Below are 18,549 nucleotides of genomic sequence, written 5' to 3' on the forward strand. Positions count from 1 at the left end.
TTTTTATATAGATGAAAAATGGGCAGAATATCAAAGATAACTGAATTACTATTGTGTACCTCTGGGTGTTCTGTTGGTGGGCCACTGATCTTTGGATGAGTAAAAAAACATACATAATCCATAAATTATTGTGTGTGTATTCCATAAAGTTTATTTTTCTTGAATTCATTTCAGAAAAATCATCGTGTTGATAATTACAAAGATTTTCACATAACTGTGTTGTATTGACAATAGTGCCAAGTTAGACAAACTTTCCTGAGTCTTAATAGTTTGCAGATAGTTTTTAATGATTTCAGCTGGGAGAAACTTCACTCTGCTGAAGGAGTAGCAACTGGAACTGTCAATAAATTTCTGAAAGTTTTAGATTTAGAATTGAACCATGAGTATTGATATCATGTTTAAACACTGTAAGGAGGGTGCATATAAAAAGATCATATTATATTACCATTATATTAAACGTCATTATATTCTCCTTTCGTTTCATCATATAAATGTCATCATTAATTCATTGTTATCATCATTTGTTATAACACATCTAGATCCATCCAGTTTTTGGTTTTGGTTTTGGTTCTGGTTTTTTTTGCGGTACGTGGGCCTCTCCTGTTGTGGAGCACAGGCTCAGCGGCCATGGCTCACGGGCCCAGCCGCTCCGCAGCATGTGGGATCTTCCCGGACCGGGGCACAAACCCGTGTCCCCTGCGTCGGCAGGCGGACTCTCAACCACTGCACCACCAGGGAAGCCCCATCCAGTATTTTTTAAGTTTTTCACCTTTCACATTTTTCAGCACTGGGATTTTATAAAGCAAACTGAAAACTGCAGTGGGTTGCTCACTTCGTTTAAATCTCTGTCGGATAGAGACTATGAGGATCCACAATGGTCAGAAAACAGTCTCTATGGAAATTAGTTTTGGGATTATTTGTGCACGACTCTTCTTCAGACTCCAGTAGATGTTACTGTTTCCTAGTTCTAACTTCCCTACGTTGTATTTGAATGTCATTTTAGTGGGTTTTTTAAAAAAAAATGCACTTTATTTTTTAGAGCAGTTTATGTTTACATCAAAATTGACAGGAAGTTGCAGAGATTTCCCATATATCTCTGCCCACACACAAACATAGCCTCCCCACGGTCACCATCCCCTGCCAGAGTGGAAGATCTGGTATAACTGATGAACCCACACCACCATAATCACTCAAAGTCCATAGTTTACATTAGGGTTCACTCAGTGCTACACATTCTATGGGTTTGAATAAATGTATAATGACATATCCACCATTATACCATCATATAGAGTATTTTCACTGCCCTAAAAATCCTGTGTCCTCAACCTTTTCATCCCTCCCTCCCCCCAACCCCTGATCATTTTAGTATCTCCAATATTCTGCCTTTTCCAGACTCCAATATTCTGCCTTTTCATAGAGTTGGAATCATACACTACGTAGCCTTTTCACATTGGATTCTTTCACTTAAGTCACATGCACCTACGTTCCCTCCATGTCTTTTCATGGCTTGATAGCTCATTTCTTTTTAGTGCTGAGTAATATTCCATTGTCTGGATGGACCACAGTTTATTTATCCATTGACCTACTGAAAGACATGTTGGTTGCTTCCAAGTTTTGGCAATTATGAGTATGAATAAAGGTGTAATAACCATGTGTGCAGGTTTTTATATGGACATAATCTTTCGACTCCTTTGGGTAAATATCAAGGGGCATGATTGCCAGATCACATGGTAAGAGTATGTTTGTTTTGGTAAGAAACTTCCAAACTGTCTTTCAAAGTGGCTGCACCATTTTGCATCCCCACCAGCCACGAATGAGAGTTCCTGCTGCTCCACATCCTCGCCAGCATTTGCTGGTGTCAGTGTTCTGGATTTCGGCCATTCTAATAGGTGTGCAGTGGTATCTCATTGCTGTTTTAACTTGCATTTCCCTGATGACATAGGATGTGGAACATCTTTTCATATGCTTATTTGTCATCTGTGTATCTTCTTTGGTGAGGTGTCTGTTAAGGTCTTTGGCCCATTCTTTAATTGGGTTGTTTGTCTTATTACTGTTGAGTTTTAATAGTTCTTTGTACATTTTGGATAACCGTCCTTTGTCATATATACCTTTGGCAAATACTTTCTCTCATGCTGTGGCTTGTCTTTTCATTCTCTTGATTTAGTTCTTATTTCACATGCAGTTTCTTTTGGGAAATCATTTTTTTCTAAAGCTTTATTAGATAGTTTTAATCCTTTTGGATTTTTTGGTAAGTTTTTTCTTATATTAATAACTGTGGACAGCTCAAATCAAAATTAACTTTATTTTCTGACAAAGTCCATGATTTGCTCTTTGAATATCATTTCACTTTAACTCTTCCAGTGCAGCTCGTAACTTGTCTAAACTGTCTAATGGCTTTGACAGCATTCGTGGGTTAACCAGTCATGTATCTCAGAGTGGATTTAGGTCAAATTTTAAATGCTTTATCAAGTGGCCCATCTTTGGGCAGATCCAAAAATAAAAACCAACAGTATGTAATCTTTGAATTGATCCAAAGAGTGCCATTGCTGTAAGCACAGTTGAGGTCACCTGCTCTAGTAGCAAAATGTAAGGGCTCGCTAATTCTTGAGGCTCACGGCAGGAGCCGCTCTGGCTCAAGTCCAGAAATAATTCTTGTTGCCAGCATTACTAAGACACCTTATATAATCCTTATTTCTCGATTCCCCAAAGGAAGAAGTCCCAGACCTCAGGGCTGCTGGCTTCAGAATCATCCCCTAGCCCGGTAGAATGGTGCCTCGAATACACACGAGTAGAGGGGCCAGGGGTGGGGTGGGACGGCCACTGCAGGTCTAGGGAAGCCCTTGTCTGAGCTTCGGGACGGGGAGCTTGGGGTCCAGTGCAACTTTTGGTAGCTGACGTGGTTGGTGCCCCAAGGTGAAGACCTGGAAGTTGAAGGATGGTGGTTCCAGATGACGACGGGCATTGCAGGCCACTTTAAGGCTTTGGAGGGGTACAGTGACAAGTCCCGGCAGCACACAGCTTTTAAAGGTCGCAGGAAGCCACAGGGCTCATTTTGAACCCATTCTGTCTGTTGCCTTAGGGCACATAGTAATCACTGCCTGCGGCCCTGGCCCCAGACCCCGGAGGCTTCCGTCCTAGTTGGGGGACGGGTAGCATAAGAACTAAGACCAGGGCATTTCGGTCCGAAGCGCGCGGTGAGAGAAACCACGTGGGGATGGAAATGCGGGTGAGGCCGGGTTATCTGTGGGTCGCGCACCGGCGGCACCGACTCTGTGGAGCCCGGTGGGAAACCCAGAAAGAAGCTGATAGTCTTGGAGCAGCCAGGACATCAGGCCACGTCGGCGTGAGATAGCCAGGTGCTGCCCAGCCGCTGCCAATCCCGAGAGATCGGGTACGGGAAGCCGCAGCTAGACGGAAGGCGAGGCGGAAGTCCGCCACGAGGCCCCGCCCCGCGACTCAACGCGCACGCGCCGTGGGCGCGGCGGCGCGGCGCGGCGGCGGCGGCGGCGGCGGCGGCGGCGGCGGCGGCGGCGGCGGCAGCAGTGGTGAGTGGCGCGGGCTGGCGGCTTGACGGGGACGTGTGCGGCCGCGCCCGGGTCCCTCCCGGTGCGTCTCGTGCGTCCGGCTCGGCCTGGGCGCCTCCGCGGAGCCCTGCGGGGTTCCGAGCGGCCTCCCGCGGCGCTGGGGGCGGGCCGCGGAGCCTGCGCCCCGGCTCATCCCCGGTCCCGCCCGGACTGCGCGGCGCCGCGGAGCCTTCCGAGTGCACGTCGGCTGATTCGACATAACCAAGGGAAAATCAATGAACTTGGTGACAGGGCAGTAGAAATGACCCAAACTGAAACACAGAGAGAAAAGAGTAGAAAAAAACAAACCCAGAGCAAAGGGTCCAAGAACCGCGGGACAACATCAAAGTTTAACGTATTTGCGGTTGGAACCTCAGCGGGAGACAAGAAAGAATGGGGCAGAAGAAATATTTGAAGGGTAATGGTTAAGGATTTTCCAAAAGTAATGAAAGATACTAAACCACAGATCAAAATGCTTAAAGCAGCACAAGCAGGATAAATAGGTTTAAAAGGAAAAAAAAAAAAAGTAGTTGTATAGTCAAACTGTCGAAAGCCAAAGGTGAACAGAAAATCTTCAGGGCAGCCAGAGGGCAATTCCATAGGTAGAGACTTTGGGGGAAACCCTCCAGGTGGCAGGAACAGCAGGAGCGAAGGCCGGGGCACGGGGTGGGGTGTGTGTGTGTGTGTGTGTGTGTGTGTGAGAGAGAGAGAGAAAGTGCAGGACAGTGATGGAGCCACTTGAACTGCAGCTTGCTGTATGGAGGGGTGGGGGCTGGACGGCAGAGTCATTGGGAGATAAGTCCCAAGTTAAAGAGGCCTTAAATGCCAAGGAAGGGAATTTATTCTGTAGTCAGGTGGGGAGCCCCTTGGCTCTGAAGCACCGCCCAGAGCCTTGAATTTTGTCATGCTTTTTTATGCATCTGTTGAAATGATGGTGTGGTTTTTCTTCCTTTATTCAGTTACTCTCATGAGTTGGCATTCACTGGTTTTCGAATGTTGAGCCAACATTGCCTTCCTGGGTTGAATCCGCTCTGTCGTGACGCCCTAGGCTTCTTATGTATTATTGAATTCAGTTTGCTAATATTTTGCTGAAGATATTTGCTTGTGAAGGGTATTACTCTGTAGTTTTCCTGTAGTAGCCTTGTCTGATGAATGGTATCAGGGTAATACTGGCAGTTTTGGTGTCCATGTAATATAGGCCTCAAAATCACTTGGGAAGTGTTCCTTTCTCTGTATTCTGAAACAGTTTCTGTAGGTTGGTATTACTTCTTCCTTAAATGCTTGACAATTTGCTGGTAAAGACATCTGGGCATGAAGTTTTGCTGGTGTTCTGTTTCTTTTTGTTGTTCTTTTTGTTTGTTTTTGTACTATTTCATTTTAAAGGAAAATTTTAAATTATGAATTCAGTTTTCTTAATAGATAAAGGACTATTCAGGTTTTCTATTTTGAGTCAGTTCTGATAAATGGTGTTTTTTCAAGAGATATGTCCATTTCATCTAAACTGTCAGATTTATTTGGTAGAAAAGGTCACTGCATTCCTTTATTATCCTTTTAATGTCTGTAGTCTTAGTGATGTCCCCTGTTTCATTCCTCATTGCGGTAATTTGTATCTTCTTCCTGTTTTTCTTGATCAGTCTAATTAGAGGTTGTCAACTTTATTGACATTTTGAAATGACCAGCTTTGGTTTTATCGATTTTTTTTTCCTATTGTTTGCCCATTTTCTGTTTCTTTGATTTGTGTTATTTATTATTTTCTTCTTTCTGTTTATGTTGAGTTTAATTTGCATTTTTCTGTCTTCTTAAGGTGGAAAGTTAGATGACTTACTTTAAATCCTCTTTTCCAATTTAAGCATTTAAAACAGTGAATGTCCCTGTAAACACTGCTTAAGCTGCATTCTATGTATTTTGATATTTTGTATTTTAGTTTTCATTTAGTTCAAAATATTTTCTAATTTCTCTTGTGATTTCTTCTTTGAATTATGGTTTATCTGGAAGTATATCATTTAATTTCCAAATATTTGGAGATTTTCCATGTATCTCTTTGTTACTGATTTTAATTATTATGGGGTTGGAGAATGTACTCTATGATTTCAGCCTTTTAAAGTTTGAGGCTCATTTTATGGCCCAGAATATAGTCTATCTTGGTGAATAGCTCAGGTGCGCTCGAAAAGAACGTGTGACCTTGAGCAGGTCTCGTCACTTACTCTGAACTTGAGGTGCCTTGTCTGTACGCTGCCCTTCTCACCTGTGGGTAAGAAGCAGGCAGTGGGGAGCTTTGAGATGTGGGTAGCTCTTGGTCCTGTAGGCAACGTGCCCTGTCTTTTGACCTTGCAGATGGAGTGTGAGGCGGAGCGCCGCCCCTTGGGTGTGTTTGAGTGCCAGCTCTGTGCCTTAACTGCTCCGTATAGCTACGTGGGGCAGCAGCCCCCCGGCGCCCAGTCTGTCGCGTGAGTACCAGGGTCCCAGCACCCCAGGGAGCCCGCCCAGAGCTGGCTGGCCTAAGTCTGACACAGGGCTTGGGTGTTGTGTCTGGGGCCACCGGCCCAGGCTCTGGGCACTTCAGGTGTGACCCAAGAAGGCACAGGGCAAGGTTCGACGCCATCCGGCTCTCCTAGAACCTCCCAGTCCCTACGTCCCTGCTCAGCCCAGAGTCCAGCACCTGCTCCGGCTGCGGGGTGGAAGCACCGTGGCTCAGGCTGAAACAGCTCAGCAGCTGGGCACGCAGGGAGCCGCAGAGGCCATCGCGTCTGGGGCTGGGCCTTGTCACTGGTCCCGCTGGTTCCTACGACGACACCTTCTCAGCGGGAAGCTGCCCGCCTTGCGGCTCTTGTACTGGTGGGAGTGAGCCCTGAGGACCAGCTTCCTGTGCACCTGCCCACGGATGGCCCAGAGTAGAGCCAGTGGGTCCCGGGGCTTGATTCTTGACCTTCAACTTGTCCTCCATCAGAGGCCACCTTGTGGGGATCTGGCCAGTACATTACGTGGGACCGGCGCGGGCCAGGCTGCTTTCCTCCGGCCCTGAGGAACCTGGGGTGTCGCCTCGGATCCTATCCTGTCTGTCTCCTTTCTGATGTGCGCTGTGAGGCCAGAACCTTAGCCAGCGTAAAGCGCCCCGTTCTCCCTGTGTGGAAGCAGGCAGTTTGGGAGCGGGTGTCATCCCGGAGGTGAGGGGAGGGCTTGGAGAGCTCGCATGGAGGCCTTGTGCCCGCCCGCCGCCCTGCTGAGTCAGGCTGGGGTCTGGGGGCTGAGTTGCAGCAGCCCTTCTTGGGGCCGAGGAGGAGTGGTTCTTTCCCTGCGGTCGACACGGAGCCCGGAGCAGGTCTCATTTCATCCCAGCCGGGCGCCACTGCTTGCCTCTCTGCTACTACTTGGTAGTAGTAGCAGATGAGCACGCGCGGTGAGCAGGCCCCGGGGAGGTCCGTGCAGCCGGCTACCTATCGTCAGCAGAGGTTTGGGCCATTCTGCCCACCGGCGCCACTTCCTGTCCCGCAGCCTCCTGGAGGAGAGCTACGTCATGAGGGACCCCTTCACCCCCAGCAAGGACAGATTCCTGATCCTCGGCTCGAGATGCAGCGTATGCGGCAGGCTGGTGTGCGTGGGCCCGGTGGGTAAGCCACGTGCAGCCGGGGCCGCTTTCCCTCTCTCCCTGTGGCTGGGACCTCACGTGAGTGACTGTGAGAGAGGTGACACGTGAGCCTTTCCCAGGGACAGTGTGAGCAGCAGCCTTTCCTGGCCTTGGTGGTCCTGGGAGCCCTCACAGTCATGCAGCTGGTCTGCTGCATTATGGGTGGGTCCCTGCAGCCAGCAGAGGGGTAGGGGACAGGCAGGCTGGGGTCAGTTAGAGGGTCTCTTTGGGGTCTGAGGAAGAGGGATTCTCGGAGGCTCTGGGGGACGCTGCAGTGTGCATCCCATGGCACGCAGGCTCCTCCGTCCCCCTCTTCTTTCAGGACTGCAGTTTATTCTACTCCAAGAGATTTTGCCTCCCCTGTGTCCGGGAGAACATTGATGCTTTCCCTCAGGAAATTCAGCAAGACTTGGAGAAAAGGAAAGTCCCATCCAAGAGGCCTGCCAGCCAGCCTGGTTCTCGAACATGAGTCCAGTCGGGTACCAGGTCCGCAGCAGTGTGCTGCACGGGGCTCCTGGCCAGCGGGCTTCTGTGGCCTGGCTCGGAGATGGGGCCAAGCTGGGAGCCGCTGTCACCGACCTTGTTTCTGGGCCATCGGGAGCCGTGTCTGCAGCCAGAGGGGGCTGGGGTCCGCCTGCAGCAGCAACAGGGCCAGGAGCCACGCAGAGAGGGCGCCCAAAAGGCAGACCCCAGACCCCGGTGCTCCGAAGACCGCAGCACCCCCGCCCTCACGGCGCCCACCTTAGCAATTGGTGAGACACTGAGTGTGGGCTCACCATGTGCCTGCCAGTTCTTAGAGGGCAGGAACTGCTCTGTGCGATTCTGTAGTTTCCGCAGGACCAGCGCACACTGCCTGGAGGGTGTTAGAAACGTGTTTGATGAGAGTATGAATAAAGGGCTTTTACTGACCGACGTTTGTGCTGGGTTTTGTCTTCTGGGGCCTCGTTGTCCCAGGTCCGCTCTGTCACTGGACTCTACAGGTAGAGACCACGTCAGCTCTGGGGCTGGGGGACTGTTCTGGGTTAAGGGCAGACCCTACAGCTGGGGATCGGTTTTCTTCAGACCAAACAAAACAGTTCATCTCATAGCATCACTGAAAACTCGCCAGGTAATTTTTAAAAATAGTTTATTTTTTAAAACCATTAAGGCAAAACTGTACCCTGAAATTAACTCTTTACATTCATCAGTCTTACAGTAGGACATTCCAAACATATAAGTTCCCGTAAATTCAGGATAGAAATCAATATATACGATCAGTTCAATCTCCTAAAGGGAAAATGAGTAAGACCCAAAATTAAACAAAAATTAAAGTTACTTTATAGCCATTTTCTAATTGCCTGGAACCACTGCCAGTAAAGTGACTAAGATTCCATTTGCTCTCCTCTGCACACCCCGGCTTCCTGCGGCCCCGGATTCCCCGCCAATCACACCCAGAGGGTCTGGGCTGGAGAGAGGGCGTCAGAGCCTGCTCAGAAAAGATCTGCTTTGGAATCGCTCCTGTTTAGTATAAAACACAAAGGGTCTGTCAGCCCCTAAATACTTTGAGAGTATAAGGCACCCAAGGACAGTAACGATAAACACACGCCAAGGACTCCAGCTCAGCCCTGGCTTTGGGAACCTGCACCACTCTGCCGTGCGTCTGGCAAAGGCTCCCCCTGGGTTTGGATGTGACGGCCCTGTGGGTCCCGGGGGCGGTACAGATCCCCATCAGGAAGAAATCTGCCAAGGTATGGAAAACATCGTGTGGGAGACTCACGGGCTCTGTGGCTTCCGCTTTATACTCCGGGTTGGGCTCTGGAGGCTGGCAGAGACCCAGCCGTTGCCAGTCACTGCCGTCAGCATCTTTCAAATTGCAAAGTTCTTTGGTAACAACCCACAGGTAGTAATTCCCTGAAGAACAGACAGCTACTTACTACACAGGAATAGTTCATGGTCTCCAGCGGGATCCTCCTGTGTGAAATCGGTGACTTCTGACCTGGGTCAGAGGCAGCCTTGCTGGTAGAAATGATAGAACAGACTCATTCGTGTGTGAGGAAGCATGAGGAAGGGAACAGGTTTACAGGGAAGTGAATTCCACATGGCTCAGGAGAGAAGGAGAGCTCTGATGTGTGTGCGTGCGTGCGTGCGGTTGTATTTCAGTTGTGATATTTCAGCTTCCTGTGTGTTTCCAACACGTCCGAGAGCCAGGCTAGTGAGAGTATACGAGTATACGTCAATTAACACTGATTGCAGAAGAATCCCAATGTTTGCTGTTAGATGCGTGATTGTGAGTAAAATATTTACATTAGGATTTTTTAAAAAAAAACCTCAAATCACAGTATTTAAGATATAGCTATTAACATAGTTCTTTTTTTACCATACAGTGTAGAAAAAATAGTGATACTCAAACCCGAATACTGTAATTTTACCGAAAACTGCACTGAGTGGTATCCATCTCGTGTGAGGTACATTTTTTTTTAGGCCTGAAAAAAGGACCAGACCGCCTGTGCCTTTAAAAAGAGAAGACATTTGCCCAAAGTGAATGATTTGACCTTGAAAAGAGCCACTCACTTGTGTTCAGGGCCTGGAGACTCAGCGGCCCCCACCCCTTGTCGGGGGAGCCAGGGCTCACCTGGGGAGCTTGTCTGCGCTCCGGCTGGCATGACGCTGTAATGTTCATCACTTAATGAATTTTAGGTGCTGAGGGTGACAGCGGGGGTGGGGGGGGGAGAGAAGGGCAAGAGAGGAGGAGGCTGGTGTATTACTTTCAGCGGGGGAAAAACATGGAAGCTTTTCACATTCCACCCAAACTAGCAAACACATTTTAAATGAAAAATTCCTGACCCAGGTCTTAATTTGCTATTTGTGATGTAAAAAATTGCTGTTTCTTCGATTTTTTTCATGTAATGCATTTAACAGCCGCGGGGCCTGAGGTCCTTGATGTTTACCAGTTGCCGTAGCCAAGAGATGACGTTGACGTGGATGCAGTGTGGTCTTCTATGTGGCAAAGGATTCCAGAAGGATGTGACCGCATGTGTTCCCCCTGGACCACGGTACATGGCCCCCCTTTCTCAGGGGGGTGGAAGTAAACGGTTACACTTCTCTTATCTCAGACTGAAATTCTGAGAAGCAGATGGTCTGTCGAGAGCCCCCCTCTAGATCTGAGGAGTCCGGGTGCCTCGAGCCGGGAAAGGGCGTCTGGAAACGAGCCCTGGGCGGCGGCTTCTCACTCTCTGCCCTAACAAGCAGCCCCACCCGCAGCAGCCCGCTCTGCTGAGATAAGGTTAAGGACCTGCCGCGTTCCACAGACACAGCATCGTGCAGAGCGTTACATAATTCTTTAAGTGAAAGTGTGGAGACGCGTTGTCTTAGTCTTTTCCTTGCAGAACTTCCACTATCACATTTCAGTTTGTCCCGTAGTTTCCACAGAAGTAGGACGGGCCTCCTGTGTTCTGAGTCCTTTGCTGTCTCTCCCGTGTGTTTCACGGGCTGAGGGTCCACGACCATTTTCCTGAATGGTATTAAAATGGCACCTAAAAAGAGATACAAATCTCAGCAAAAACTTTTAAACCTCAACCTTTGGAGCCTAACCTTAGATCTTTCTGGGCAGAAGGTCCCTAGAGGAGAACACGCCACCGGAAAAGTCCTTGCACTGAGAAGGAGGAAAGCGCCCAGTTAGCGGGGGTGGGGACGCTGTCAGCAGTCACTGTCATGGCCCTTCGGCCCTTCGTTCGCTCCTCCCAGCCGAGCTGTCTGCAGAGCCTTCCTGCTGTGCCGCCTGGAAGTCACTGCTGTCAGGAAGGCAAGAGTCCCCTTAGCTGACAGCTCCATGCAAAGACTTGGTTGGTAAGAATCCACAATCCCGGGGGAGCCCCGTAAATCAGCTTGGACCAACACTTAAGAGAAGCTGGGCCGCTTACAAGATGAGAAGAATAAATACAGACGGTCTGTCTCTGGAACCGTCCAGCGCCCGCACCACAAACGCCGTGGGAACAGTGAGTGTGGCGAAAATCCTCCCTGGACACTTTTTAATAATCGCTGAGCCCCCCGCTGGTGGCATCGGTCTTAGTTTGCAACTTCTATGGACAGTACAATTTCCTCGCATCTCCTGAGTCGACACCACTGTTGTGAACCTAAGAACAAGTGACCCCTCCAGGAACACGTGCAGCCCAGGCACCGGGCTAACCCACAGGGAGCGCCTCGCCGCAACCTTGCCCGTCTTAAATGCAGGGGCGGGAAGTGCGGGAAGCAGGCCACCCCTGGGGCTAACCCTGCACCGCCAGGCGGCCCTTCGTCCAAGCTGGTGTTTTCCACTTGAAGACGGGGCTGAGGATTGGAGGCGACGGCAGGAACTTGCATCGACAGCGCAGGCGGCGAGCCGTGAGCACCTGGCACAGTCTTCCTCGTGGGATCTGCGCTTTGAAAGGCCACACGGGTGGAAGAGGCACTTGAAGGTGGCTGGTTTTCCCCCGGTCCCTGGAAGCCCCCATAAAAGGCCATGCCGGTGATCAAGTTGGTCTTAGCTGGGAGCGCCGGACTCCCTGGTTTAAACAATGGACTTATATTTAAACAGGACTTTTTAAGACATTCCAGAGACAGGTGTGGTTATTGGGTCAAGACAAAAACAAAAAACCAAAAACCCTCCATCGTGCATCTGGCCACCAGGTGTCAAACGTGCCCAGTGTCACAGTGGCTTGAAAAGGAGTCAGGCACAGAGGGGCACAGGTGGGGCTGGGGCGTGGCGAGGCCTCGTGAAGCCACGGTGTGACTAAGGCTTGCACGGAGGCATCTCTCCACCCTCATCTGCCAGGATTTCCCCCATGAACAGGCTCACGCATGGCCAGCAGGCATAGCTCAAGAGGAGGCGGCCCTGGGTGAGCAGGTCACCCGGGACCTCGGCAGTGAAAGGGTGGAGTCCTAACCACTGGACCACCAGGGAATTCCCAAGGCTCCCTTTAAACAATAAAATTCCTTTAAAACTCCACAAAACCTTCCATTTCTCAGTGTGCACACAGCAAAGGTGAGCATCCAGCCTCTGAGCCCTAACGATAGATGGTCTGACTAGAGCTGCACCAAAAGGCCCAGTGTTACGTGGACCTTAATTTTAACAGTATCTTTTGATAGCTCTATTGAGGTAGCTGTCATGCTGTAGGTTTGGGAAAACAGTAGTTGCTCAATTAATAGTACTTATCACCATATATCAAACAAAGGATCTTACGTGGGCCTTGAGCTTCTGCTCAGATCTTAGGCTGCTGCCCTTTGCTGGAACGTCCACTGTCCTCAAGGTTGTCTGTTTCCTTAGAGTTTCATGTGGCCCAGTGTAGGAAACGCATCAGTACCGTGGAAAGGTGCGTTCTGTGCTCTTAAAGTAGAAGGAAGGACTCCCTTTAACAGGAACAGCTCTCACGGACATTCTGGAATTCTGAAATTCTTTCCCCTCAATGCACATTCACTGTTTACCCCTGTGCATATATCCTCTTTGGGAAGATGCTTGAAACGCCTCTCAGCGGAGAGCTGTAGAAAGGTCACAGGGAAACCGGAGGCCGGGCGGGCAGCAGGAAGGGCCCTGGTGCTCTGGCAGTAGTCAAAATGCCCCTCTGACGGCCGGGGCGCCCTGTTTCTGACAATGCTGGACGTCAGGGCAGTGACATCCTGCATGTGCAGCCCTCAGGCTTCTCACAGGGTGGCAGGGGCAGAAGGCGGGGCGTGGGACCCCCAACTGGAAATGCCCAGGAGGCAGAGAGGAGGCGTGTTGGCAGGACGGCAGCAGGGTGTCCTGGAGGAGCCCCATGGTCCCCGCTTCCCAGACAAAGGCTGCCTGGTAATCTGTGGTCTCTGAGGAGTCTGGCACTTCCTGTGATGACAAGTCGAGGAAAGGAAGAACCAGGTTTAAACAGTGGCTTGAAGAGTGGGTCAAGGTGGTGAAAGGGGGTCCTGCCAGGTCCCGCATCCAGCATCCCGGGCTGCCAGCTCCACGCTTGTGGTCTGAAGCTTCCGGAACCTGCTTCCACTGGACCTCATGCTGACGTCTACTGAAACCTAGCAAGCCAGAGTGTGCTCTTTAAATAGCTACTAGTCGAAAAACGACCATATATTGAACTGGTGAATAATTCGTCTATATTTGACTATCAGTGCTTGGAGAAATCTTTGATTAGGGGTCCGCAAATACTCTGAGTAGCAATTAGTGACTCTGTTATTTCAGATGAATTTCTTCCTATTAACAAGTGAACAGTGTCAAGTGGCTTTCAAGCTGAGGTCCTCTGTGGCTTCGCCAGGGGCATTGCTGGTGGTCTAGCTGGGCCCCAAGGGGACCAGACGCTCACTAACGCCGCTGATGCGGAACCTGGGCCCGCCATCAGCTTGTTCCCATGGCACGCGTGAGCTAGGAGCTCTTTCAGACAGGCTGTATGAGAAGCTAAACAGAACAGACAACCCTTCCAAAAGCCTGAGTCTCAAGGCTCACTTTCCGACGCTGTGTCCCTTTGAATAGATCTGTCCCAAGACACCAGAGCAAGAGGCCACATACACCTGGCACCGGGATCCTGCCCCGAGACCTTGGACAAGCCACAGGCCTCCAGGCTCCTCAGCCCAGGGAGTTCGCATTTTAGGAAAGAACGGGGACACGGATGCACCCTGTGACTCAGAGCTTAACTCCTTTCTGACTTAGGGCAACCCCTGATTGGTGTCATTCTGAAGTGGAAATGCTTTGATTTGCTTCCAGCAGATCCTCTGATTGGATCTTTAAAAAAAATAAAGATAAAACACACCACTAAACGTGTAATGTGTAAAAGGATGTCCTAATTGTAAGTTTTGCTTTTCTCTAGTTGAAGTCTCACAGTTTTATTTACAATAATGCTGATCTTGGGAACTTTATCAAATTCAATCCTAGCCATTCTTTAACGGCAAATAATAATGACCCTATAGAACCAAATTTCCTGAAGATAGAGGGGGAGGGGCACCCAGGGTACAACCAGGTCGTAAATGCTGTCGCCCAAGAGGCATCCGGGGGCTGAACTGGCAGGATCAGCCCAGTCTGGCTCGGGGGAGGCACTGCTGAAGGTTCTCTGATGGGACCATTAATCTACCATGGTGGACAGAAAAAGAGGATTGCCAGGTCCGTGTGCTCTAGACGAAAACCATATTCCATACCACCTTCCTAACTGGACCAAGGTTGAAAAGTTGATCTTTAAGGCTGAAACAGATACTGCAGATAATGGCAAAACTACCTCACATATGTAGTTGGAAAAGGGAACAACTCTCACAATCTTTGTAAAAACCACCAGCCTGTTGTGCATCCTGAGATGAGTACAACCACCATTTCGTATCCACCCCACACCCGCCCCCCGCCCCGGCCTGGCCCGTTCATTCTCCAGATGAGACCCCTGCCCCCAGGCCACACGATAAGGTCACCTGTGCCTCGTCTTCTCCACTCCAGGGAGCAGCTACCGCAGCAAGAGTTATACAGATTAAGCCGCATGTTTAAAAAAGCAACACAGAAAAAGACCAAGGAGCTGCCTTGACAGACGGGGCCCAGCGCAAGATTTACAGATAACTTGTCACTTTGCCCCTGGAGACGTGACCGTGGCCCCCAAACAGCCTGAGTCAGTTGGTTCAGATTTGATCGGAAATGGAGGTGAGAGGAATGGGAAGCTGACATGCTTCAGAGTCTGTCTTGTTCCTGCTGACCACAGACGCTAGCTTTAAACAGGCGGAGGATCGAGTCCAGAGGGCCCGTGAGACGTGGCTTTCCGGGATCTTCTACACAAACCTGGGAACAGGCTTTTTCACATATTAGTTACACCATGAAAACAGCGAACTGAAACAAAACAATTGCTGCATTTTGATAGCTTATCGAATCATTCTTTGACATTCTAAATCCTACGATTCAAAACCGGCATGTTGTCTTTCTTCAAATTCAGGAAACTTTTTAAATACCTAACCTTTGGAGACATCTAGGTTTACAGGATTATAAAAATTAAAAAGTGCTGATTAGTTTTCAAAATTATAAAGGAGCACAACAGTCAAAACGTGGTGCAAAGGGAAGACAGACCACGTATTTTGAGGTTAATTCACCAGTAAATTCCTAAGGTGACAAAGAAATCTGCATTGATTCACATCGGGTGCATTAAATCAGACCACTGAACACCATTCTCCGTAATTTTCCAAGTCCTGACTAATAGCTGTTTATCACCAGCATTTCTTGAAGCAGTGGTTAAAAAAAGAAAGAAACATGGAACAGGATTCCGGTTACCTAGAGCTTATACTTTCCTTTGTCCCAGGTTCAAATGGTGACATTTGTGCAAAGTTGCGTTGCTCCCATCTCTCACTTGTAGTGCTGTCGCCTTTAAAAACGCTTGAAAAGTTTCTTTTTTTGTGTGCATTTCCAAGAATTCAGTACATATCCCTGTAAATTTCCTGCAGCAGCGGGTGCAGGGCGGCGTCGGACTCTGTCTTCTTGATCACCTGCACCAGTTGCGCATGCTCCGTGACCAGCTGCCGCAGATCTGCCATCTTTTGCAGGAGTTTTGGGAAGAGAAAGACGTCGTCGGGATGGTTGCTCTGTAAGTGAAGTTTGAGCACGTGCACGATACCCTCCTGCATTTTTTCAATGTGTCCCACGTTTAGAAGGCCGGGCCGATCTATCCTCAAAAGAAAGCAGAGATGTTTGAGTGCAATTACCAGCATGCTAATACCTAATAACTGTTTTTCAGTTTGAGAAACCTTTTTTTTTTTTTTTTTTTTTGCGGTACGGGGGCCTCTCGCTGCCGTGGCCTCTCCCGTTGCGGAGCACAGGCTCCAGGCACGCAGGCTCAGCGGCCATGGCTCACGGGCCCAGCCGCTCCGCGGCATGTGGGATCTTCCCGGACCGGGGCACGAACCCGTGTCCCCTGCATCGGCAGGCGGACTCTCAACCACTGCGCCACCAGGGAAGCCCTTTTTTTTTCTTTTGTTGGCGACGCCACTCAGCATGCGGGATCTTAGTTCCCCGACCAGGGATCAAACCTACGTCCCCTGCAGTGGAAGTGCAGAGTCCTAATCACTAGACTGCCAGGGAATTCCTGAGAAACCAAACATTCTGATTGGACATGGCCTTTTCTTTTTACCAAAAGCTCAGCTGCCTTTAGATGCTGTCAACTTACCTAGAAGATGGAACTAGACTTTTCCCAAGTCGCTGGGCCTGATAGGGGCAGACAGGACAAATACTCATTCCTAAATATTTCTACGACCTTAAAATGACTAGCTACCTTACGGGGTGGCCGCTTCATTTAGGATTTATCTGATTACCACCTGTCAGGGGAAAACCTGTATGTAGAGGAGTAACTATACACACAAACTGCTTTTGCATAATATGGAAAATGAAATTCTTCTTCCTGTGTCTTCTGAGGTGCTCGGTTTCAACAATATTTAAGGAGTGTGATTATGTTTGACTTCGGTTTTGTGGTATAAAGCACCGTTACAGGTACCTTCCAATATAAGTCAGCTGAAAAGAAGGTGGAGCCAGAAATGAATGGGAGGACGGATACGGGAGGATGCTGAGCTAACCCAGAGAGGGGAGGCCTGAGGCTTGGGGCAGGGAATCGGAGGATGGATACGGGAGGATGCTGAGGTAACCCAGCGAGGGGAGGCCTGAGGCTTGGGGCACGGAATCGGAGCACGGATACGGGAGGATGCTGAGCTAACCCAGAGAGGGGAGGCCTGAGGCTTGGGGCAGGGAATCGGAGGATGGATACGGGAGGATGCTGAGCTAACCCAGAGAGGGGAGGCCTGAGGCTTGGGGCAGGGAATCGGAGGATGGATACGGGAGGATGCTGAGGTCACCCAGAGAGGGGAGGCCTGAGGCTTGGGGCAGGAAGGGTGATGTGGACACCAGGTGTCCTCCCGGGGTGGCTCAGACACAGACACCAGACTTCCTGGGACAGCTCAGATCCATGCGTCCTGCCCTTGTTCCAGAAGATCAGCCCCCACCCTCCATATTCAATAGGCAGGGCTCTCTCTAGAGTCCCAGATGCATTACTAGGATTTTCAAAGGTGTTGCTCAGCATGTGGATTTTTCTTTTTTTTTTGGTTATAAAATAATGACTAAGTTTTTAAAGAGAGAGATTTTAAAAAATAGTAAGTGAACCCCCTCTCATAATTTTAACCCCATCATACAGATTTCATGTATACCTCACCAGACATTTTTCTGATCTGTGATTAAAATTTCTTTTATAAAACTGTCAGACTACTTATAAATAGCTGTGCGTTGCTCTCCCCACAACACGACGTCTTGAGCGCGCAAAGGACGGTGGTGGATCACATTCTGTGCTTTTTGCCAGAGCACAGGACTTCCTCCACCTGTGCCCAGCTGGACGGTCAGAAGGACGGACCTCGTGGAGCTGGGCCACCCTCCCCCAGCTCCACGTCCAGAGTCCGGGCGACTGTGGCCACAGCCTCAGTTCCGCGAGTGAGGGGCTCGCGGCGGACAGTACAGCTTCAGGCAGCTTGAGGAGGCGGTGGCCCCTTCGGTCTCCCCTAAGGCTGGGTGGGGTCAGCCGCGTTTACAGTAGAGGGTTGACCTTAGACCCAGGACAGGGCTATTTAAAGGAACGTGACACCAAGCCAAAAGCCTGGGGACCGCAGGGCCAGCTGCCCCGTACAGAGGCCTAGATTCTCCTGCACTGGGATCCACTTCCTTTGGCAAAGCACACTTTGCAGTCACTGACCGTGAGCTACAGATAGTTTTCATTATGAAATAGCATAAATGTACCAATAGAGACAGCAACTGTACTAACATCTGTATGACTTTATAGAATACTGTCTGTAATATGGATATAATACGGTAACAACATAATGATAACACTGTCGTCCCTTGGGATCTGTGGGCGATTGGTTGCAGGACCCCCCCAAGACGCCAAAATCCACGGCTGCTCAAGTCCTGTATATAAAATGGCACATAACCTACGCACATTCTCCCGCGCACTTTAAGTGATCTCTAGATGACTTGTAATACCTAACACAATGTAAATGCCACGTAAATGGTTGCTGGTGTGTGGTAAATTCAAGTTTCGTTTTTGGAATTTTCTGGAAATGTTTTTTTCTGAATGTTTTCAATCCGCAGTTGGTTGCATCTGCAAATGCAGAACCCACAGATATGGAGGGCCAACTGTATATGATGATATTATACACCATACATTATAATATTATTACAATTATATCTGATATATAATAGATATTAGATATAATAGATATAATTACATAATTATTAATGATACCTAATCTACATAATTATTAATGATACCTAATCTTCCTAATCATAATTATTAATGATACCTAATTAATGATACCTAATAATTATTAATGATACCTAATAATCTCCTTATTATATTCTAAATAAATATATAT

General features: G+C 49.1%; 2 protein-coding genes and 1 long non-coding RNA gene across 13 annotated transcripts in view; 2 read left to right on the forward strand and 1 right to left on the reverse strand.

Annotated features, from left to right (window-relative positions):
* The first annotated feature begins 3,524 nt into the window (after window positions 1-3,524).
* On the forward strand, window positions 3,525-8,097 carry CDPF1 (cysteine rich DPF motif domain containing 1). 10 transcript variants are annotated; one of them, XM_060166971.1, is made up of 4 exons: window positions 3,525-3,606; window positions 5,898-6,010; window positions 7,011-7,167; window positions 7,511-8,097. In XM_060166971.1, exons 2-4 carry the CDS (start codon window positions 5,898-5,900, stop codon window positions 7,655-7,657), a joined length of 417 nt encoding a protein of 138 aa, XP_060022954.1. In that variant the 5' UTR covers window positions 3,525-3,606; the 3' UTR covers window positions 7,658-8,097. The 10 variants fall into 10 exon arrangements, with proteins under 10 accessions (XP_060022954.1, XP_060022960.1, XP_060022953.1 ...); XM_060166977.1 differs by having other exon boundaries at window positions 7,056-7,167; XM_060166970.1 differs by lacking the exon at window positions 3,525-3,606 and adding an exon at window positions 3,620-3,981.
* A 1,888-nt stretch (window positions 8,098-9,985) lies between these two features.
* Window positions 9,986-17,375, forward strand: LOC132529892 (uncharacterized). Its single transcript, XR_009543608.1, has 3 exons — window positions 9,986-10,220; window positions 15,592-15,728; window positions 16,553-17,375. It is a non-coding gene; the product is annotated as an uncharacterized LOC132529892 (long non-coding RNA).
* The window catches only part of PPARA (peroxisome proliferator activated receptor alpha), a 67,915-nt gene continuing 63,988 nt past the window's right edge, over window positions 14,623-18,549 (reverse strand). For both annotated transcript variants that reach the window (XM_060166965.1, XM_060166966.1), the window contains exon 8: window positions 14,623-15,806. In XM_060166965.1, the coding sequence (XP_060022948.1) occupies window positions 15,559-15,806 (248 nt within the window). In that variant the 3' untranslated portion in view covers window positions 14,623-15,558. The remainder of the gene's footprint in view (window positions 15,807-18,549) is intronic.

This window comes from Lagenorhynchus albirostris, chromosome 11 (genome assembly GCF_949774975.1).
Source record: "Lagenorhynchus albirostris chromosome 11, mLagAlb1.1, whole genome shotgun sequence".
Lineage (NCBI taxonomy): Eukaryota > Metazoa > Chordata > Mammalia > Artiodactyla > Delphinidae > Lagenorhynchus > Lagenorhynchus albirostris.

What these genes read in the sequence shown, in the direction of transcription:
- CDPF1 (XM_060166967.1), top strand. Translation starts at nt 5,844, where the DNA reads ATGTGGGTAGCTCTTGGTCCTGTAGGCAACGTGCCCTGTCTTTTGACC. An exon ending in CCCGGCGCCCAGTCTGTCGC is followed by an intron (nt 6,011 to 7,010) that starts GTGAGTACCAGG and finishes TATCGTCAGCAG; the next exon opens with AGGTTTGGGCCATTCTGCCC. An exon ending in GGCTGGTGTGCGTGGGCCCG is followed by an intron (nt 7,168 to 7,510) that starts GTGGGTAAGCCA and finishes CTCTTCTTTCAG; the next exon opens with GACTGCAGTTTATTCTACTC.